Source organism: Simochromis diagramma, unplaced genomic scaffold, assembly GCF_900408965.1.
Source record: "Simochromis diagramma unplaced genomic scaffold, fSimDia1.1 OVJJ01000663.1, whole genome shotgun sequence".
Taxonomy (NCBI): domain Eukaryota; kingdom Metazoa; phylum Chordata; class Actinopteri; order Cichliformes; family Cichlidae; genus Simochromis; species Simochromis diagramma.
In genome coordinates this window covers 1,154,426-1,176,837 of record NW_024387049.1, presented here as the reverse complement: position 1 = coordinate 1,176,837, position 22,412 = coordinate 1,154,426, and the positions used below count along the sequence as shown (strand labels likewise).

The following is a 22,412-nucleotide window of genomic DNA, read 5'->3' as shown; positions in this document are numbered from 1 at the left end:
CGTGGATTGAGCTACAAGAATATCAAACTGTATACATCAACATATGCACCACATTTTTAAAAGGTTAAACTTATGCATCTGCAATTTCATCCGGAAACATGTTTAAAGGATATATTGATAATAATAAGACCAACATTTACATTTAACATCACCTAAATATTTTGCTTGCTTATGGCAGCCCTAATTCTAAGTAATAGTAATTTGTAATGCCTTACTGTAGCCTGTGAGAGCATTTCTCTCCTCTAGCTGTAGCTGATTAAGCAACCATCTAATGCTGATTGGCACAGGAGGGCAGGTTTTGATATTTATGGGGCTGTCTGTGTCATCATCACCACGATCTGGTATGACTTCATAATTCTATTCTGCCAAGCCACAAAGCTGCTGATGCAACTTCAGTTATTCACTCTGCTTGCTTGCATTGGCCTATGAGTCATAAAACCTCGAATAGGTGTTCAATTATGAACTTATGCCTTGGTTATTATGAAGTTCAAACTTTGCGCGGTCAGAGGTCAGAATGGGTTTGACTTTGAGGTTTTCCTGTACAGCAATCAAGAAAAGGAGAAGAGAAAAAAGGGAAGTTTGGCTAAATCAGCACTTTCTTGAACTCCTGAGTTCATAACTGAAAACATCCATGAGATTTTTGTTATTTTTGGTCCTATTGTATGCGCCGTATAGAGCAAACACAAAAAATAGTTCTTCAGGCATGCCGTCCTTATCTCTCCTCTTCACTGTCTGTCACCTTCCCTCCATCGATAAAGTTTTGCTAAGTGTTGCACAACGAAACTTTGGGTCCTCCGCCTTGTCCCACTCTACGCTCTCTGACGCATCGCGCACAAAAGTCAGCTGCAGCTTCTGTTGGGAGTGGGAAACTTCAAACAAGGGCGGGGCGGTGGTGCTAAGCGGTGTGAAACAGAGGTGTGTGTGTCAGCTTTAAGTACCGCGCAGGACATTCCAGGACACCCTTAAAATTCTGATCCACGAACGGAGCGCATTAAGACGAAAAGTTTCCAAAAGTTCTCACAGGCTGAGAGATAGCTACTCACGACGACATCCAGGTCTCATCGTTGATCCAAAGAAGAATCCATACAGAGAAAGTAAGTTTTTCAACCACTCGCATTTTGTTTTCTTAAGACAGATGTTGAAGTCAGGCACAGGCGTAGAGTTGTGCGCATTCTTTCTCGGTTTTGTTGTACAGTTAAACTCTTACTGGATCTTTCTCCACGGGGAAAAACAAGTTAGGAAAGCTCGAATTTGAGGGCTATGTTCATCATTACAATTAGCCACCTCATCCAATTTGTGTCCAGTAGAAAGAACATGTCTGGTCACCCCACCTTCCAAACTCTAAGACGTTTTTTGTTGTTTAAACGTTTTCTACGTTCATTTAAAATCAAACAAACACAGTCAATTAGTTCAGGTATTTTCATGGCTTCAGCCTTTTTGGTTGGCAGCCAGCTGCTGCAGCTCATCCCTTTCTTTTCTCAATGACCTAGACGATGTGTAGTGTATAGGATTTAAGCAATATCTCTATGTACTTAAAAAAAAAATTACACTGGAACTCCAGGGATTTGTTGCGACAGTTTAATAATCAGTCAGTTTTACATGGGACCAAACTCACTGGACAAACAAGCCAGTTGAAGCTAGTTTTGCTGTAGACAAGATAAAGTTAAATTTGTAGGGGGCATATCAGGACCTAGTAGGCGTACCAGCCATGCTAACAAAAACTGGAAGAAAAGTGCAGGACTGCGGAGATACAGAGCAAAGTACAATGGAAGAAAGTGATATGAGTGGTAGTGAGAGTAGCAAAGGGAAGACGAGATGAAGAATACTTCATTTCAAGCTTGGCTGATGGCTGTATTACAGTATAGATCATTTTAAGTTTGTGCATTAGAGTGTGAGCAAGGGAAGAGAAAGGCTGCCAAAAAATTAGGCTTGTGAAATGACTTTTCATGGTTCTAGGGGGTTCAGTGGATGTCTCTAATTGGCCAATTTTAGACCACCTTGGTGCAAGAGGAAGATAAGGCTTCATTTTAAAAAGGACAAAAAACGCTTGTAAGTTGCTTGTTTACTTAGTTATGTTTCAAAAGACCCTGTAATAGCTCATATGGAGGGTGTTTGTTTTTCTGCCTCGCTTCCTTTTTTTTTTAGATTCAGTGAGCCTAACAGTATCGACTTGAGCTTTGGGTGAGGTCACTGTGTGAAAAACATACAGCTTTATCATTTTCCGTCAGGATTCAGATGAACTCAGGAAGCCACAGAGTTAAAAAATACAAAACGTGACCGTCACACAGATGGTGCACACATGCATTGATTTTAAAAGCTTTGAGGCTATGAGGCGCCCCTCCCTCTTCCTCAGCTGTTGTCTGCCCTTTGACCTCTGCCCTTTCCACCCTGTGTCGTGACATGCAAATAGTTACCCTTGAAAATCAGCTCAGCCACACTGGATCAGCAGCTCCCATCTGTCTGCGTTATCATCTAAACATTCCTGTAATGCTTTTTTACTTCGCCGGTCAAACCTGTACCTGTAAACTGGTATGCTGAAGTTATGTACAGAAATGATTGAATGTGTGGTAACTGTCCAATCACAGCTCACTCACTATAACTAGAAATGATCTCCAAAGTAAGCCCTAAATGTTACCTTGTATCTTGTTTATAGGGAAACTTAGGGCTACCCCCCAAAGCTAAGGAGCATATTATTAGTTAACTACAGTACAGTTCATGCTTAAGTTCAAAAGTATTAACATTGCCTAGAAGTCAAGATGCTCATGTTCTGCTGACGGTGGCTCATGTTTAGGTGGTTGTGAATCAGAAAGTAGAGCCGATCATCTAGTAACCGGAAGATTAGCGGTTCAGTCCCTGGTTGCACAGGTCGGTATGCTAAAGTATCCTTGGGCAACATACTGAACAACCACATTTCTGACTGTGTATGCTAATGTTAGATCAAAAAGCCCTCAGACGTAGAAATAAAGTGCTTTTGATGAATTAATAAATGAATGGGTGAAAGCCACATGCTCAAGTAGAGTAGAAAAGAGCTATATAAGAACCAGTTCATTCACCAGTAAGAACTGGTAACAAGCACACACATGCACATACATATATGTTCATGGCTATTTAAATTGTATTGCTCTATAAACCACGTGTCTGCTATTAACGTTTCATTAACAACACTGTTTTCTCCCAACAATGTGCATCACTGCAGCTCATTACAGTTTACATGTGCTAACAAAACTTCACTGATGGTTTGGTTTTGAAAAACAAAATAGCTCTCACATTTGCAAAGTTGCATGTCACACACAGCTTGTGATTTTGTTTTGATAGAGAGAAGATGCAGATGGTAAAACCAAAAGAAGGATTGAGGGAAAACCGTCTCCTCCCTCAGATTTGCATTCTAGTAAACACAAGAACGAGCGAGGAAGGTCAGGCCAATCCTCAAAGAGACTAACGATCTCATTCCACTGTGATTATTAGTGCAGTGTATGAGGGTGGGGATGTGACAGTATGATAAATGCTCGTAAGGTGCACGACCCTGTCCACTTGCGCTTGCAGTCAATGTGCACGCAAAAAGACATCACGAGCACAGCAGCTACACTGCTCTCCAGCAGCTGAGGCGCAGCAGATTGAATCCAGCTGCTCGAAGCAGTTATGTTTGCTCACGCAGAGCACCTAAGAAGGAAGAATGGCGAAATTCCCCGAAATTGTTCGGGAAGGACTTGCAGCTGAGTAGAGTCCATGTCAGGAATGTAGTAATTAATGAAACTAAGAAACAAGGAAACTGTTCATTTAGTCCATCGCATTGTTTTTATTACAAAGATATGAAATAAATTGGACTGCCTGTGGCCTCTCATTACTTGTGAGCAGTTAATTGGCATAAAATATTAACTGTATGTGTACTTAATTAATCTCCTTTCTTTCTATTATTGTGGGGTCTTTACTTTACTATATATGTTGGGAACTGGCCGATAAAAAAAATAAAACTGAATGAAAATTGAATTTTAGTGAATTAAAAGACCAGAGAATAGTGCATATAATCGGTATCCAAAATTCTTCTCTTTAGAATTACAGTTAACATTTTTTCACGTGTTTTCCAGAATGCCAGGTGAGCGGTTAACAGTAAGAACTACATCAGAGATTGGGCGATTCCCCGGAGCAGCCCCACCCACAAGGGTGGAGCTGACCATCCAGAAGGAGGGTGAGAAGAAGCAGGAGGAGGGGGGCTGTCTATGGTGGCTCAGAAAGATGTGCCCGTGCTGCTGTAAGCACCCAAACGCCACCTCATATGATGTCACAGATAAGGTGCAATTCACCAAACTCCCAACCCCTGCCGCCGTCGTAGATCCCCCCAAGCCGAAGCCCGAGAACGGAGAGGCAAAGGAAACAGATGGTAACAACACTTATTTTAAACTGTGTGAAAACATGACATTGTTTTTGGCATCAAATCTGATATTCAACCCTCTCCTGTTAGAAGGGAAGCTGTCAGTGTGTTCGGTGGACCTATTGAGTTCCAAGGCAGGTCAGAACAGACAGGAGCATCACACTGACCTGTATCACGGGGATGAGCTGATCCTTCGCAGAGGCCAGACTTTCCAGATAGAGGTTGAGCTCAACAGGCCCTTCAGTACTGACACTGACAAGCTGTACCTGGAGCTGAAAACAGGTATGAAGCCAGTGGCTGGACAGTGTCCATCTTTTTAAAACCAAAATATGAAGAAAAATAAATTAAAAATTGTAACAATGAGTATGATCAATAGTTTTTTTTAGCCATTTAAAAGACAGTTTTAAAAGTAACAGATGCACATTGTAATTAAGTGTATGTGGGAAACATTGCATGTGGGAGATAACATTTAACGCTGACGTTACTGGAAGGTAAGTCATCCAATAAAACGCTGCTTTCGATTTTTCATAGGAAAAGTGCCACTAACTATTTGTAAACGTTTTTTTGCGTTTAAAATTGTTGGATTGCCTTTTAACCAAAATTAGCTGCATTTGCAAACACAAGAAAGAAACCAGCGACTGCTCAAATCATGGGAAATACAGTCCAAATGTTGTGCATAGCTAGCACATTTGATTTCAACAGCAGCTCATGGCTGCACAACAAGTTCTGGATTCCACCCAGCAGCCCGCAGTCTTAACAGTTTCCAGGCCTCGATACACTGGACACCTCCCTCTGGTATTTACAGACCTCACGCTACACACTCTGGCAATACATCACCACCCAGAAGTGATTTGCTCCTTCTGCTGTGATAGCTTCATGGGGAGAGGGGAGAAAAAAAAGAAACAAACTGCATGTAAGTGTCTGAGCTGTCCACATTCAGCAGACTGGTTGCCATCAGTGTCACTGTGGGCAGGGAACAGGCTCGAAGTGTTGCTCCAAAAGCAGTGATTTTTATCAGTAAAGCTTTCAAAGCTGTTGTTTTGAGCAGAAAAGAGACACTGTTTTTCATCATTTTCATGCTTTAAAAAAAAGTATGCTAAAAAAAAGTATTCAGAGGTGAGAGAGGAAGGGAGGGGTGTCCTGGATGCGGTCAAATGGAGAACAATGGTTTCTTGGTAAACTCCGTATTTCTGTTTGGACGAATGGTCGTCCAGCAGGGTTGCACAAAGCAAGCAGCTCGGAGGAGAACATCCAGAGGGTTTTAATCTAACTAATGGATTTGCTAGTCCATGAGAAAAACACATTTAAAGGAACATTAAAGCTAAATAATCACTCACACAAATGTGCACGCTTTCTGTGGAGATGTGCACATCCTGGAGTTTTGGAGGTTTTCCAGGCCCACTCTAGTGTTTACTCTTGGAACCCACACATAGCTGGGCCAAAGACTATCATACACATGTGGTTTACAGTTTAGAATGGTTGCCATACACTGGAAATAACATAAAATTACTGTGATGTGAAAAGGTTTGCAACCAGATTTTGTAAGGAGGTCTCTTTGCTGTTGTTGCTGCTGCCTTATTTGATCAAAATCTTCAAGGTTAGCTTATAATTACAAATAAGCGAAAACAGGAAAACACTTTTTGGAGCTGTGCAGGTTAAATTTTCATTCAAAAACATAAAGCAAAGATATTTTACCACATCCTTGACAAGGTTATGTGCATGCACTCATACACACACAGTACACTCAAATACACCTGACTGTGTCCTGACTCAAGTTTTACATTAAAAAGACAAATTCTCTGACTGTCTTTAAAACATTGAATGCCATGAAAATGAATTTAAATGTACTTTTTGTAAAAACTCTTCATAACTCTTCATAAAGTGTATTTGAAAAGAACCTCTGCCACAAGGTGGCAGCATTTTAGCAAAAAAGTTGCAGTTGTTTACAACTATTTTTGAAATCCTTTGTCATCGCAATCAGTGTTGAATGTAACGCTTTTCAAAGTAACATGTTGCTCTATCGTATTACATTTACACAATCCAGTAATTACAAGTTTATTGTCACTTGCATTACAAAGCTTTTTCGTTATTTGCACAACCCAGCCAGAAAAAAAAAAGAAAAAACATTGAGCTAATTTCAGTTCTTGTCAAGAGGAGGAAAATGGTGGAGCTATGGACGTTACTTTTATCTTTATTGCATAAACTGACAGGAGCATGATGGTAAAGTGCATACTGCGTCCAGAACGGAAATAACTACGTAATACTATAATGCAACTTCAGCTCTTTGCAAGCATCTGCACAGATAGCATGCTAACACAAAGCTAGCCAAGAACCTAGGGTGATGATAAAGAGTGAATGCTAACCCCAGCCCAGCAGCCCGAACTTCAGCATGTGATAGATCAGTGATGAACAGTCCGGCTTCAGCCTCCATTTTTACCTGTTCATGTTAACAAGCACAACACTAAGCCTGGATACTCTGACTCGCTGTAACATCTTCAACATCTTCAACCTTAGTTAATATCGCTGCAACATTTAGAAGGATTTCAATTATTAAACAAGTGCTTTGACTATTAGTAGTTTGAGTAGAAATATACAAATAAATTTTTTAAAAAAAGGGAATAATATGGTTATGTATCTGTTTGGTGTAGGTTCCCTGCCCTTGGTATCCAAAGGGACCCATGTCATCATTCCGCTGGTGAAGCACCTGGAAGACGAACACTGGGAGGCCAAAATTGTAGAACAGAACGGCAATAAGATCAAGCTGTCCATCAACTCTCCAGCCAACGCTGTGATCGGCCTTTACGAGCTCACTGTGACAACTTCTTCGCTCAAAGGCGACGCCACAACTACTTACACCTCCAGCAAGAACATCGTCATGCTCTTCAACCCTTGGTGTGAAGGTAAGCTGGCACCAATGGGAACAGGGAAGGCGGGGGTGGGTGTGGGTGGATTGAAGCCAGGGAATTTGGAAGAGAGGAAGGAAAGAAGACGACTCACAGATGATTGGAAAAATAAAAAAAGAGAAGACGTGTGACCTTACATACCATTCCAGAAATGAATTACTTACTATCTGGATTTATGTTAGGCTTTAGGTAGAATTGAGTATCTGAAAAAGTCAATATTTTTCTGGGAGCAGCAGATTCCATCTGTCTAACTGCGAATACTCAGATAAAATGGATGCCTGTATAGCCATTTAATCTCCTAGAGCAGCTCTGGTATAATATTACACTTGGGTGATAGAGGCCAAGTCAGTCCACGAGTGTGTTGTTGCCCATGAATAGCAACAGCGTGACTGTGTGTGTCTATGTGACTGTGGTCTGTTATGCAACTCCCCCAGCTTGGATCAAAACTTCTGCCGTATTTGGTTTAGCCACAAGTGAGAACACGACTTTCACCTGCATTGGAGATCAAAACAGTTTGGGTGTAAGATGAGGGAGACCTTTAGCGGGGTCATTCGATATGCAGATATGATTGCTAATTGTGTATGCCTAAATGCCCGTTGTTCAAAGAGCTGAAAGCACCATGACTTAAGAAAACAAACAAGGAAATTGGGAACATTTCTACAGAACAGAGGCACAGCAGAGAAAAATACATTCAGAAAAAGCTGAAAAAATGCTGCACGTAGCACAGACTACAATGGAAATGAAGCCAGGGTGGACTATAAGTAATGGAGATGGCTGAAAGAAAAGAAAAACAATTTTAGGTGCTTCGGTTACTAATAAAGCTCCAGAAGTTGGCCGTCTGTCCCTGGTGTCCTGGGAAACACTGGAGACATTAAGTGTGTCGACTGGCTTGGAAAGCCCCCTCCACAAGAGCTGGCAGAGGCAGAGAGGGAGGTCTGAGACTGCTGCCCCAGTGACATTGGTGGGTGGGTGGATGGGTGGATGGATGGATGGGTGAGTGGATGGATGGATGGATGACAAATAACGATGAAGGACCACACCACCTGGAGGATTACCACACCTCTGTCATAACTTTGACCAGCATCAAATAATCTGGACTAGTGAGGTTCAGTCTAAATATAACAGCAGATAGTTGTAATGCTTTTAGGGGATGAAACTGTCACCTAATGATTTTATGTTATTTCCTAATTTGGATAATACATTACCATTTATTTGAAGGAGTATTTTTTGTGCATATTTCAAATTCTCTTTATGTGGCTTTATTCATGTGATATTCAATCTTGTGTACTGTGCTTTTTTCAGTAGAACTGGTTTGATATGAATTCTTGGTATAATAAGACATTCTTCAGCCACTTATTGGGCACTCATTGAAATAAAAAATTGTCTGTTATTGACTTTTTTTTTTAAAACTTTCTTTCATAGTTTTTCAATGTTTGTTGCACATGCAGTTTCCTAGAGGGTTAAACTTACAATGTAGTCTTTCACTCCTGCAGAAAACATTTTTCTTTGAAGGGTTCAACAGCTAGAGGGGCTTTTCCTCTTTCAAAGAGAAAAAAGGAAAAAAATGCCTCTACAGAAAGCTCACAATGGCACAGAAGCTCAGCATGATGGACATGTTGAGCTTCAGACAGCATTACGAGTGTGTGATTCTTAGAAAGACAGGGGTCAGCACTTGTGCTAACTTGTCAGGCATGGTGGGTAAAGCTTCTCTGGGCTGGTGAAAGCAGCATGGTTACTGAGTTTTCATGTCTTCCAAATTAAACCCTCAGTTAGAAATCCCATAATCAGAGTCATGTCTCCCTCCCCTCGCCCCAAACCAGTCAGGACAGATGGCTGCCCCTCCCTGTGCCCAGGTTCTGCAGGAGGTTTCTTCCTGTTAAAAGAGAGTTTTTCCTTCCCACTGTTGCCAAAGTGCTTGCTCATATATTATTATTGTATGGTCTTTACCTTACAATATAAAACACATTGAGGTGACTTTTGTTCCAATTTAGCACTATATAACTACAATTGAATTGAATTATTATCGTCTTCTTGCCAGTGGCCAGCAAGAGGGACCAAATGTCTAATTTAGCTTTTTTACCTTGACATAAGTTATGTGAAGCCTGGCCCTTGCTTGTATCTGCTAATCTTAACCCTATTCAAAGCTCCACTAAGAAATTCAACCGTATAGTGTCTTGTTGTACATTCTCAGAACTGCTATCTTAGACCCAAAATTCTATTTTTTTCTTTGATATTCGACAGAAAAAAGCACATTTGCAAAGCAGCAAAATAAAAGAGAAAAGAAAAGAAAAAACAGTGGACCTGGTTGTGATAAAAAGCCTGTGTGTCTTTCATTATGGGGTTGCTGCTTTTGGCGGCATGCCCAATCTCCTTTTCCCTCTTTCAATCTCCTCTTCCCTAGACCAATCTCTCCCTCACACTCATAAAAGTCAAAATCCTACAATTACTGTATGAAGCGCCATGGGGCGAGCTCGCAGAAATCCTTACAGCTGGTGACAACCTGTCCTCTCCCTTGCTTTTACTGCCTCCGTGTGTATTTCCTTCCCGTTTTTATGCCTCTCCCTCCCTGTTTTGTACCTTTCTTGCTATCTGCTGACCTGACCTTCACTCTGACTCTTGGACCTCCTCCCTAACATCTTCCTCTATGAATCTATTTCTTCCCACATTCCAGGAATTTTTTTAGCAAGATATGAAAACCACAATTATCACAGCTGCCAGATACTATCAGCTTCATCCCTTAAAATCTCGAGACAATATGTTATGCTTCACTCTCTCTCTCCTCCTCCTCCTCTTCTTTTCCCACCCAAGCATAACTTCCCCTCTTCCTCTCCTATGCCCCCCGTACTTTGTTAAACCTCTTCCTTCCACTTGCATTTTCTTATGTCCATCTCAAACAGTCTGTTACTTTTACTGCTTTTCCTTTCTTTCTCTTTGTCCCGTTCCTCGTCCCCACCCATGGGCATTTTCAAGGTGGTGACAGTAACAGATAAAAAGGGATGGAAAAAGAAACACATAGATTCGCGTGAGGGGCACACGCCCAAGTCTGGAGTGCTGAGGTCACCAAAACCAGACTTTTTCCCATAAGTGAGTGTGGGCCTCACTGCAAGATCTATGCAGTCATTGTGTTTCTTAACCATTTCCTGGCCTTGGGAACTTTTTTCACATGATAAGTAAGAAAAAAACACATTCTTGAGTTGTTCAGTCACAAAGGAGGTGAATAAAGCAGGGATTTTAGGTCGTTTTCACAAACAGGGGGGGAGCTCGAATGTTTCCGTTCATTAAAAGAAATTTAAAACATCTACTTAAAAAAAGGGTTTCCTTGTATTCCCTGGTTTAATTAGACTGAACGTCAGGGATAACCACATAAATGTACTTAACTGTGCATGCATTATTAAAAGCCTGTTCTTGGAAGATTACATTTTCAGTGACATGAAGCTAAATAAGAGCAAATTCCTGTGTTTCTAGAGGACAGCGTGTTCCTGGATAACGAGGAGGAGAGGAAGGAGTATGTGCTGAATGACACTGGGAGGATTTACTACGGAACGGAGAAACAAATCGGTGCTCGCACGTGGAATTTCGGACAGGTACAAGCTATGAAGAGCAAGCTTGGTTTCTAAGCTATCATTACACGATTATGACCCTGTGGCACTTACCCTGTTTGTTCCTGCTGAAGATGGAATTATTTTAAACTGTTCCCAGTACCTATATTTTCATTGTGTTTTTCAGTAGCTGGTAATTTCTGTTTAAAAACAAAATGTTTTCATTTTTTTTTTACAGTATTTAGTGTTCACGGGACAATTCTCCAAACTTTGGTTTCATAGTGAATTTTTTTCTTCATTGTAGTTTCATGAGGGAATCCTGGAAGCATGTCTGTTTATCATGGAGAAGAGTGAAATGCCGCCATCTGGTCGAGGGGATCCGGTCAACGTGGTCAGGGTCATATCTGCCATGGTGAGCTAATATACAAAAGAAAGACGTTTTTTCTAGAAAAAGTAGGAAAAAAATACAGGAAATGCAATGACCGTGTCACTGTGTCCTTTTTAGATAAATGCTCAGGATGACTACGGTGTTCTAGTTGGAAACTGGTCAGGTGATTACTCTGATGGAGTCTCACCTACGGCGTGGAGCAGCAGCGTGGAGATCCTGAGGAAATACCACTCGACCAATGGAACGCCTGTGTCATATGGACAGTGCTGGGTCTTCTCTGGGATCACTACAACAGGTGATTATGAGGAAAAAAAACATTAAAAAGGAAGGGTGCTGGATGGCTGAGTGAAAGTTAAAAGTGTGTCTGTGGTGAAACCTTAAACTTTAGTTGGCAGTTGCAAGCCTTAGAAGGCATGCGAATGGATTGTACTGTATGCTCGGCTTGTGTGTGGAAAAAAGCTGTAAAGAATACCCAAGAGTGGGTCTTGGTGTGGATGTCAATTTAATTACAAATCAACAAATTTATTATAATCATGGCTTTTTGTCAGTCTGTGTCTTTGCATTAGCTCTCACAGTAACTCTGTCATAGAGCACTTCATATTCACTGTGTGTGCATCCAGGGAAGCTTGCATGATAGCTAGCTGACCCTAGCACATAATATTGCCCCTGATAGCAAGTCATAGCTTTTATGCACTCCAAATACCTTGCATTGGCATTCTTAACATACCATCTATATTTGTCACAGATAGAGCCACATGTGTTGCTTTCATTCAACCAGAATAATGAAATTCCTTGCTGCCTAAAGTATTACCATCTGAAAATCTAACTCAAGTATCAAATGGCCTTGCAGAAATAAATTTTAATTGATCTATTTATATCTGTGTCTTTGGTTTTAGTGCTGCGCTGCCTTGGCATTCCTTCCCGCAGTGTGACCAACTTCCAGTCAGCACATGATACCGACGTATCCCTTACTACAGATGTATACCTTAATGAGAATTTGGAGCCAATTGACTATCTCAATAGAGACTCTGTTTGGTAAGATATAGAGCTTTACGTAGAATGGCATCCTGCCATGAAAATCATCTAAACCTATGCTAAAGAAATGTTCTAAAATGTTCTTGAAAATCCCCAAGTTGAAATTTCTTTTAAAAGTGCATAGGCTTGTCTTGTGTCTATGTGTTCTTTTATGCTGTATTACTGGTATCCTACAAGAGCCCTTAGACATTCTGTCTGCATTTTCCATATCCCTATAACTGCCTGAACACCCGTTCACTATAACTGTGGAACAGGGCACATGTTGTGAATGTAGCTAATGTATCAAAAACTAAACCCATATCCTTAATTCCTATTAAATTGTTAAGATGTGTTTCACTTCTACAAAAATTGCCAGCTATGTTTAAAGTCAGTAAAATATATCTACAAATGCCACCAAAAGTCTCTAATGAACACTTTGCATTTTATATAAAAAATTAAAGTGTAAAATTGTGGCATATAAACAAGCTAACTGCTTTATGCTAAGCTAAGCTAACTACATGCTAATTGTATTATTATATTAACCTAAAAGGAACAGTTTAATTTACTTAAATTCAAAATACCTAAACTCTGTCTAACTGTAGGAATTTCCACGTATGGAATGACTGCTGGATGGCCAGACCAGACTTACCTCCAGGTAATGGAGGCTGGCAGGCCGTAGACGCCACTCCCCAGGAAACTAGCCAGGGCACCTTCCGCTGTGGCCCTGCTTCTGTGAACGCCATCCGCTCTGGCCATGTCTACCTTAAACATGACACGCCGTTTGTCTTTGCTGAGGTGAGTGCGTGTTCTTGAACTGAACTCTTTGTTGTTTTGCATGTACTAGATATAGATATGTAAAAATTTCAGAAGTGGTCTTTGCAGCTTGAACCGTCAGCAAAAGATGAATCATGTAATCATATGTAAAAAGGGTAACCTGTTCTGTTTGAGCTTATTGTGTTTATTGGTATTTTTCTGGCAGGTCAACAGTGACAAAATTTACTGGCAGAGAAACCTGGACGGCACATTTAAACAGATCTACAGTGAAAAGAAAGCTGTCGGCCACTGCATCAGCACCAAAGCGGTGGGCTCTGATAAGCGGGCAGATATCACATCCTTGTACAAACATGAAGAAGGTACTGGCAGCTATTTTTTACTTGTCTAATTGTAAGTCTACCTTAGACTGATGTTCCAGAAACAGACAGAATCATTTCTGCACCACCTGGAAATGTCTTAATAAGCAGTGATTTAGTCCTGTCATTCTCTATAGATCATTTTGTTGAACTTATTCAACCCTCATCAACTGTTCACCTGCTCTCCACAATTCTTTAAATATAGCTCTCTGTTTGTTTTCTTTGGAAAGACTGTGCACCATATCTCTTGCATATGTCAGTAAATCCTGAAACCTCTGACAGAATGAGGTGCACTTACATTCTCCTCCCTCTACTAGATTCAGAAGAAGAACGCATTGCAGTAGAGACTGCAAGTCGCTATGGCAGCAAGCCAGATGTCTATTCCACACCAGTGGCAGAAGATGTGTCAGTGGAGGTAAAGGTGGATGGCGAGGGACCCAGGATGGGTGCTGATGCCCAGTTGAAAATTCTGGTGAAGAATCTAAGCTCACAGCCCCGCCAGGCAACAATCCACAGCCAGGTGGCTGTCATGTACTACACTGGAGTGCTGAAGGGCACCATCAAGAAGGAGCAGATGCCTGTGGATCTTTCGCCTAATGAAGGTTGGATTTCGAGCTCAATTATGAAGCTGCACTATCTATGTAGGGTTTTGGTCTTAGTCGTTATTGTCAAAACCTCTTCAGTACAATTTGATGTGAAATCAGCAACATCTAGGCCCAGTTAGAGTAAAAAATATGATACGTTTTGGCGCGATTAGGAGAGCCCCACCTCTGTGATTAACAATTGCTACCTTTTGTTTGGATTTTCTCTTGCTTATCAAGACTGGTTTCAAACAAACCCAAGGGTGAAAGCTAAAACGCTAAACTCAAGGCTTTAAAATAATAGGACAAAACTTCCATCTTTTAGCTCCTGCTGCTCTCGCATCACAAAAAATAAATAAGTTACTAAAGGTCTGGAAAACTTTATTCATAAATGAAAGGTAGAAGATGCGAAATACTAACATTTTATGTCATGTTCAATTAAATTAGTTTGTTAAACAAATATTTTAATCTAAAAAGTGTTAAAGTAAATAAAGGCTAAGAAGATAAAACTGTGTGATACTAAACAGTCATTTTATTACTCATAACTGCAGCTCTTTGTTTAGATGTGAAAAAAGATAAGGTAACAAGAGTTTTGGAAATGCACAGTCATGAAGAAAATTGGGGACAGGATCATTTTTAATCAAACTGAAAACTGAAGTGGAAAATCAAACTTATTTTCTGAAACCTTTACATTGTGCTTAGGCTAGGCTAGCTCGTCCTGTGGGAAGTTACTTAAGCCAAGCTAACTAGCAGCTAGCTGCTGTTCCAAAATGTCTAAGCATTCATTTAAATTGAAAACAACAACAACAAAATTTGCTTTTTTCCCCATCACATAGAGAAAACGATTGACTGGGTCCTGCCCTACCAACAATACCAGAGCCAGCTGGTGGATCAAGCAGCCTTCATGCTAACCCTGTGTGGAAGAGTCACTGAAACGAAGCAAGTGCTAGCTAACCAGACAACTTTCAGGCTTCGCACACCTGACATCACCATCACAGTAAGATTTCATTTTCCCCCCCTTATTCATACAGTGAGCATTATTTTAACACAAATGCATAACATTTATTTCTATTAAAGGTATCCCTCTTGACTAATTTAACTCTTTCTCTGGCAGCCTATTGGAGACGCCGTTGTTGGTAAAGAGATGGCTGCCAAGATTACTTTCACCAACCCCCTGCCATCTACACTGAAGGGAGTGGTGTTCAGAGTGGAGGGCCTGGGCCTTCAGGAGGGCCATGAGGTGGTCGTGGGGTAAGAACAAGTCTTTCTCTTTTTTGCCTCCCTTTCTCTTCCACTAACATTTTTGTGTCGAGACTAACGTTTCATTTCATCTTGCCCCTCTCAGTGACGTCAGCGCCCACTCCAAAGTGACGCTGACAGAGCACTTCATCCCCTCCCAACCTGGACCCAGGAAGCTGGTGGCGTCCCTCGACTGTGAACAGCTCTCACAAGTGCATGGAGTGGCTGACATTGTTGTTCTTGAACAATGAAAGGCACCACAATGATCAGCTTCTCACACAACACTTATTTCTTATAAAATATCAACTGACAATGCCTCATCATATTAAGTGTGCTAAGTTCCCGTATCTTGAGCTATACTGTTTGTTTTTTACTGCAGAAAATGTTTCATTTTTGATATTCATAAAACTATTAATAGATGATTTACTGTAGCATTATCAGTATTACTACTATTTTTACATTTTAAATAACAGAAATTCACACTTGTGTCTTGCTGTGGAAGAATTGTAATAGACGTGTGACAAGGTGCTTTTTGACTAACAAGGGTTTGTATCCTTAGACTTCTAAAACAAGTCCATTTGAAGACACTGAACAAAACTTGTGAAGGTGCAGAAAGTCAGGCAACATTGAGCTAATGTAAATACTATGTATGTTGCTAGTCATAATGTGAAAACCGTTGTCTGACAAAATGAACCTCACATGGCTTATATGAAGGGAGGGAACTGTGACGTGCTTGGAAAGGGAACGATGCTGACTTTGGCAAATGTAACGTTTAAATGTACCAATTCAGAAAACAGAAAATGATGTCGTCTGCAAGGACACAGATTACCACTTATTTCAACTGTCAAATGAAATGAAAAGTCCGCCTTTATTAAAAACCCAAACCCCTCAAATGTCTGCATATCCGAAACGAGACCATTTATCTACCTGGAATGTTTTGGGTTTTCTATCATCTGTGCTGTGTCTTTAATAAAAGTCACACTAAAATGATGTTGCAGCTCTTTATTAAACAAGCCTGTGCTGGTTAAAGCCGATGTAAGCCTCTCAGAGGAAACAGGAAACTTTCCACTTTTGCAATTGAACAATGTTTTATGGCGCAAAAAAAAGAGAGTGACTAATTTCAGCCTTACAAATTATGGTGGGTGACACACCTTTACTGCGTTTCACCAATCAGGATGAGTAATGTATTCCCAGGTACTTAAAGCTGACTGTGCTAAGGCAGTGGCTCATAGTTTTAGCATTTTTTTACAGAGAAATACTGCGCCCTTTATGTCACTCGACTCGTTTAACAGCTCTAATTTGTAGCTCTCTTTCACATTCAAGGCAATAGAAAATATACGAGTTCATAAAGGAAGTAATCGCTGTCATTGAAGCCATCAGAGAAAGATGTCAGATCATATTCCTTGCAGTGCTATGAACTCACGTATTTCCTGAATTCCAGTTCATCAAGCATTGTGACGGTGGGCTTGTAGGACAGTTTGAAGTGGAATTTGACACATTTTAAAAACTCAGGTTTTAAAATTCATCTGAATGTTAAATGTAGCGTATTATGTCCCGGTAATTATAGTATGCCAAAAAGAGATGGAATAACAGTTTTACCGTTTACTTTGTCACAGATTTGATGATGTAATATTACCTTTCATATTAATACAATGTTTTTTTTTAATTTTATGTTTTATAGTTCTGCATTCAGGCACAATTTTTATAACTTATCACATAAAATTAAAAGTTTAAGATTTTTAAAAGTAAAGTAAGAAAAGTAAATGTAAAAAAAAGTTACCTTTTATAGCTGTTAATCAAGTTTTGTGTTTAGATTTATAATTTGTTATACTTTTGATGTTACATATTTTCTTAACTTATTACCACCTTCAAACACGGTACAGAAATATATATAAAACTGTATTTTTACTTAATCAACTTCTGATTTATCACAAGTGTTATGGAACTTTTACCAAATATACTTTTTTCTTCAGTTGCATTTATTTTTATGCTACATTTACTTTACAGGTTAATTTAAATCTATATACTTGTAAGTTTTACAGTTTTAAACGGCTGTTCTAACAATTGGTAAATATATATTTTTAAGTGACTTTCTCATTTGATATTTATAATTCATATCCATTCATCAATTTGTCCATTTGGAGTCGCAGACAGGGGTGGATAGGGTGTAGCCTATCCCAGCATTCACTGGGTAGGTGGTGGGTACACCCCTGCCGTGAGGGAACAATGCTAACCGCTATACAGTGCCACTGATGGGCAAAACCCACTGAGAGTATAAAACCTAAAAAATATGCCAGCTGTCACTGCCCCCTGCTGGTGGGGCAATAAAGTGCATCACTCGTGGGTAGTTTAAATAAGCTTTTACTGGTTTCATTTTACAAAATACAGCTGATTGATACATGAGGAAGACATTAAGAGCAGGGATTAAAGAAAAATTGTCAGGCACATATTGAAGTGTGAACCGGGAATCATGTGGCTGATGGGTAATAAATAACACATCCAGAGCCGTGTGCGTGTTCCACTGAGTGTTAAAGGAATATGACAACCCAGTATATTTCGGCACTGGCAGTTCGGTTAATGCTCTTCATGAAAATGTCAAAAATAAATGTAAATAACACTAAAAACCCCTTCTAACAAATATAAGAGTTTTTCTGGAATAATAATAACAACAACAACAACTTGTTACAATAATGATAATAATAAAGAAACTACAATCAAAATCATGGCATTTCAATATGCAAACCCACCCAGCATACTTCACATGCAAAAGTGCCGGTGCTAAGACCATCGCCACTTTTTCTTAACAAGTTCAGTCCAAAAACATGTCAGTTCACAGATTTACAAATATTTTCAACAACTCTGTTGAACTCCCCTGGTTGATCTGCATACACGTGGTGGGAGGCTTCATTTATCAGCTGCACAGAGGAGCAGATAGGAGCAGTCAGCAGGAATGTACAGCAAAGTTGATTTTAATTATATTAACATAACATTAAGCTGAATTAGACTCATATGCTTGTCTTTGTGTTTCTATGGATACAAATGTGTGTGTCTCTACTTACCAGCACTCTGGTGTTGGAGTGGTTCCTAATCTGAGCCATTTTGTATCCGGATGAGCTGTCCACCCAGGACTGTGCTCCATACAGCAGAGTGACGGGCATGGAGGCGGGCAGCTGATGAACCCGATCCAGCATCGGCCTCTTAGCCCATCCCAAGGACTCCGTCATGGCCCTGAAACCCACCTCTCCACTTGGATGGAGGAAGAGAAAGAGAAGGTTGTCACTTCTCTCTAATCAGAATCGCATTTTTAATATGGAGGGGGGGGGGTGTTTCTTCACATACCTTGGTGTTTGTGCGTTACAGTGGTAGATGTACTGGGTCATGGTGTCGTCATCAAACAGATCTTCAAACTTCCTTTTGAAATCAGGACGGAATCTGTTCACCAAGCCCGGACCTGGATGCAGAACACGTTGTGAGAAGGAGGTCGCAACATTATGCGTGCCACAGCGCAGCAGCAGAACGATGTTCGCACTTCTTACCCAACGGTCCCGCTGCTCTAATCACAGCAAGTGGGTTGAAGAGGGTAACGACTGCTAGGATAGCCTTCACCCAGCGGGGAGGGGACGGCCTCTTCACCACATCTGTCCCCTGGCCCTGCTGGTTCTGGACCTTGGGTCGCTCTGGAAAACCCCAGGGATCTACCAGGATAAGGTGTGATACTCTGTGAAAAAGAAAGCAGAATATAATCACGATAACATACAGCACGATGTATTAGTATGAGTCGCCAGCTCATTTATAGAAAAAAGTCACGAGTTGGTAAAAATGAAACATTACAGTAGAAATAACTGATGGCTGAGACTGAAGCAACACAGTACAGTTTCAAGCTTTAACACAACAACAGGCTGTAAAAACAAAGGGAAGCTGATGAGGTTGGTGATAGTTTTCACATTACAGACAGTAACGTGACCCGCTGTTAGCACAACAAATATTAGTCAGTGCAGATTTAAGTTTAATTTGCTAAAAAAAGTAAATGTCATTTATATTGATGTCTGACATAGTGGGTTATCCAGGTGGAGGCATTCATCACAAAGAGGACACACTGTGACTATAAATTGATGGACATGGTCGACAGAGTGTTGGATGGTTGCTTAATTGACACTAAACGCCCAAAGCCTGCCCAGAAAATATCCCCAACATCATTAGAACACCAGCAGCAGCCTGAACTTCTGACACAAAGGAGAACGACCCCAAGCTTTCATGTTGTTTATGTCAGATTCTGACCCTAACACCGAATCTCAACAAACAATTTTCCCGTCTTTTATCCTGTCCAATTTTGGTGAGCCTGTGTGAAGATGCTCTTCTGGATATTTTGTAACAACTGTTTATTTAGTTACTGTGACCTTCCAACAACTCAAAGCAGTCTGGCCGTTCTCCTCTGACCTCTGGCATCAACGAGGCATTTTCTCCCAGAGAAGTGCCGCTCGCCGGATATTCTCTCTTTTTTGGACCATTCTCTGTTAACCCCAGAGGAAACAAATTCCCAGAAGTAGCTTTATCTAATAAATTTACTGCTGCCCATTTGGACCAACCATGCCACATTCAAAGTCACTTAAAACATCTTTCTTTGCCATTTTGAGGTTCCGCGCATTATCTTGACCACGTCTCCATACCTGAATGTGGTGATTTGCTGCCATGTGATTGGCTCATTAGAGTTCTATTAACAAGAAGCTGAAGAGGTGTACCTAATAAAGTGGACAGTCAGATTATACTTTGGAAACTGTTGCTTTCTTGAGGACAGTAATATAAGATGATTTGTATACTGTTCATATCTATACAGTACCATTAAGCTACATCCAGCCTTTAATAACATAACAGGTTTATCATGTTGCTATGGCCACGCCTGGTTAATATTCAACATGACACATGTGACGCACGTAATTCAAATACTAGTGACTAATGTAAGCCACAGGTAATTCTGACCGCAGATGATGGACTGCGTATTTCATCAGCTTTCTTACCTAGATGGATACTGAATGGCATACGAGGTCGCCAGGTAACCCCCCAGGCTGTGTCCCAGCAGAATCATGTTCTCCAGGCCTACAGACTGCCTCCACTGTTCAATGGAGTCCACAAACTGCTCCTCTGCCTTGGCAGCATCTGAAGGGAAGGGAGGCCTGGAACTCCTGCCAAAACCAAGGAGGTCAAACGCGTAGACGGGCCTTGACCGGCTCAGGGCGTCTAGGTTCCTGATCCACAGACCCACCCCTCCTCCAAAGCCATGAACCATTACCAGTGGAGTCTTAGGCACTATAGGCAATACAGGAACAGGAAAGAATGATGTATTACGCCATTGTTATGACAATTCATACTTTACAGCTATGTCTGCTTATATTCAAACAAAGAATACGAAAAGGGGAGCTGAGATCTCTACCTTGTTCTACAGGTTTGCGAACCGCTTTGTTGGTGATGGTCAGAGTCCATATCCGGTACTGGTTTTGTAGGGTCACAAATCTGGCCCATAGATCATTCTGAATACCTGATGTTACCAGACAAGAAGGAATAATCATTAGGGTTAAAGTCTTAAACAAAAACAGTTATATATCATTTCCTGTTATGTAATCACCCAGCTAATATCAACATATCCTTACAGGCAAGAATCTTAGATTCAGTTGTCTTCAAAAGGGACATGGAGGTAGGGCGCCAGGAAGGCCACCAGCTCCAAGCTGAACTTGTCCTGACGAGGACAGAATGAGAGAAAGACATTTGAAGAATGAAGGGATATTAGATAGTGGAGTAGAAACACAATACAAATTCCTCCGATGCAAAACCAAGCAAGTAAAATCAATGTTATCATTATTTGAAATGCAAATAATGTTGCATAGATAATGCACTTGACACTTGAGTGGTACAGAGCCAGAGCCGAGAGTCACGTTTCATCATGCTGTTAATCAAAGTCAGACTTGTAGGACTGATGGTGGTGGGGTAAATCCTGGTTACCTCCATTCTCTTAGCATTCATTTTTAGGATAATACATTTTTTTTTTTTCTACACTGAGGTACCAAAAGGACAGGATCGCGTTTCTGCTTCTGTCATCATTACATCAGGTACATCCCAGGAGCTTTTCACCTATTCACCAATCAACAAGGCAGTTTAGCTTTGCTGAGTCATTTTGATAAGTCACACTCACCCCTGTTCCTCCTTTTTTTTGTTGTCAGCCAATAACAAGTAGAACGCACCTGTTAGCCAAGAGTGCAGGTGACACTCCAATAGAGTCCTACCTACCTTATGATTACCTTATTAGACCTACCTTCACAAGTCAACAGTAGACTACACTTACCATCATTTTACTATAACTTTGTATGTCTTTGTTACTTAAAGCTAACTGTTAAATAACTTTCTGCCATACTAGTATTTGCCTTTATGTTTCCAAGAGTAATTTCACACAGAACGTGCCAAAGACCATGGCAACATCTACATTTTACATTAAAAGAAGCTAGAGACCGATTCACAAACAATGACACAGCACAGTCTTACAGTTCATCCCGCCCAGAGCCCAAAACGCGTCTGAATACAGCCAGTCTTCCGAGATTTAAGTAACATATGATTAAAGGCGACTAGCAGCGTTTTGTGAATGGTTGTATTCGGCTGCATTAAGCTAAGTTACTTACTCTGTTTCACAATCGTTCTGCACAGGTGCGATGGTCGCAGGGTTATCCATTGGTGGGCATATTCCGGTGACTACATTCAGTCTGATCACGTTTGATAACACGCTCTGTCTCCTCTGCTTTCAAGTTACACTCAGCTGCTGTATGCTAATTTCTAATGTTTTGTAACAAGTACATTCCTACGTCAGCTGATCAAACACAAAGATCGTCTCTCGAAATGATGCTCGAACTGTACGAAAAAAAAGTCACACGTTCGGGGGTTGCGATTAGGGGTGGGTTTTAATAGTATAAATACCAATACTACGGTTGGTACTGATACTCTCAATATTTCTACTTTCAGCCTCCATATCCTTTCATTTTTTTCTTCATTTTTGTTGTTGTTGCTATTATCTACTGTGCTGACCACCACACAGCCTGAGGTCACAAATTAAGCCATAAAAAAAGAGAGAAATAACAACTTAATATCGTTGCAACTCAAGATAGCAGCAGAGAAAATCATCTGTCTTATTTTTACATCTCCGTGCTCTACTCTGTGTGTCTTGGCTTTTCGTTCCGATTTGGTCGGAACGTATAACGTGCAACACCAC

At 40.6% G+C, this 22,412-nt stretch overlaps 2 protein-coding genes across 2 annotated transcripts; one reads left to right on the top strand and one right to left on the bottom strand.

Annotated features, from left to right (window-relative positions):
- The first annotated feature begins 853 nt into the window (after positions 1–853).
- tgm1l1 (transglutaminase 1 like 1) lies at positions 854–16,153 on the top strand. The gene is made up of 14 exons (XM_040044877.1): positions 854–1,094; positions 4,086–4,378; positions 4,460–4,651; positions 7,018–7,269; positions 10,738–10,856; positions 11,116–11,223; positions 11,317–11,494; positions 12,096–12,234; positions 12,816–13,008; positions 13,193–13,346; positions 13,661–13,945; positions 14,761–14,921; positions 15,039–15,175; positions 15,270–16,153. Exons 2-14 carry the CDS (start codon positions 4,087–4,089, stop codon positions 15,412–15,414), a joined length of 2,355 nt encoding a protein of 784 aa, XP_039900811.1. The 5' UTR covers positions 854–1,094; position 4,086; the 3' UTR covers positions 15,415–16,153.
- Positions 16,154–17,508: 1,355 nt separating this feature from the next.
- On the bottom strand, positions 17,509–22,297 carry abhd4 (abhydrolase domain containing 4, N-acyl phospholipase B). Its single transcript, XM_040044879.1, has 8 exons — positions 21,829–22,297; positions 20,809–20,894; positions 20,592–20,696; positions 20,179–20,467; positions 18,700–18,881; positions 18,503–18,614; positions 18,223–18,409; positions 17,509–18,078 (listed from the first exon to the last, which is right to left on the bottom strand). Exons 1-8 carry the CDS (start codon positions 21,876–21,878, stop codon positions 17,989–17,991), a joined length of 1,101 nt encoding a protein of 366 aa, XP_039900813.1. The 5' UTR covers positions 21,879–22,297; the 3' UTR covers positions 17,509–17,988.
- Between the last annotated feature and the right edge of the window lie 115 nt (positions 22,298–22,412).

Bases quoted from the DNA above. Each gene is read 5' to 3' on its own strand.
- tgm1l1 (XM_040044877.1), top strand. From the start codon at position 4,087: ATGCCAGGTGAGCGGTTAACAGTAAGAACTACATCAGAGATTGGGCGA. The intron at 13,347-13,660 runs GTACTGGCAGCT...TCCCTCTACTAG, and splicing joins CTTGTACAAACATGAAGAAG to ATTCAGAAGAAGAACGCATT. The intron at 14,922-15,038 runs GTAAGATTTCAT...TTTCTCTGGCAG, and splicing joins CACCTGACATCACCATCACA to CCTATTGGAGACGCCGTTGT.
- abhd4 (XM_040044879.1), bottom strand. From the start codon at position 21,878: ATGGATAACCCTGCGACCATCGCACCTGTGCAGAACGATTGTGAAACA. The intron at 20,468-20,591 runs GTAGAGATCTCA...TATTGCCTATAG, and splicing joins TCGCAAACCTGTAGAACAAG to TGCCTAAGACTCCACTGGTA. The intron at 18,410-18,502 runs GTATGTGAAGAA...CCTCCATCCAAG, and splicing joins TGTAACGCACAAACACCAAG to TGGAGAGGTGGGTTTCAGGG.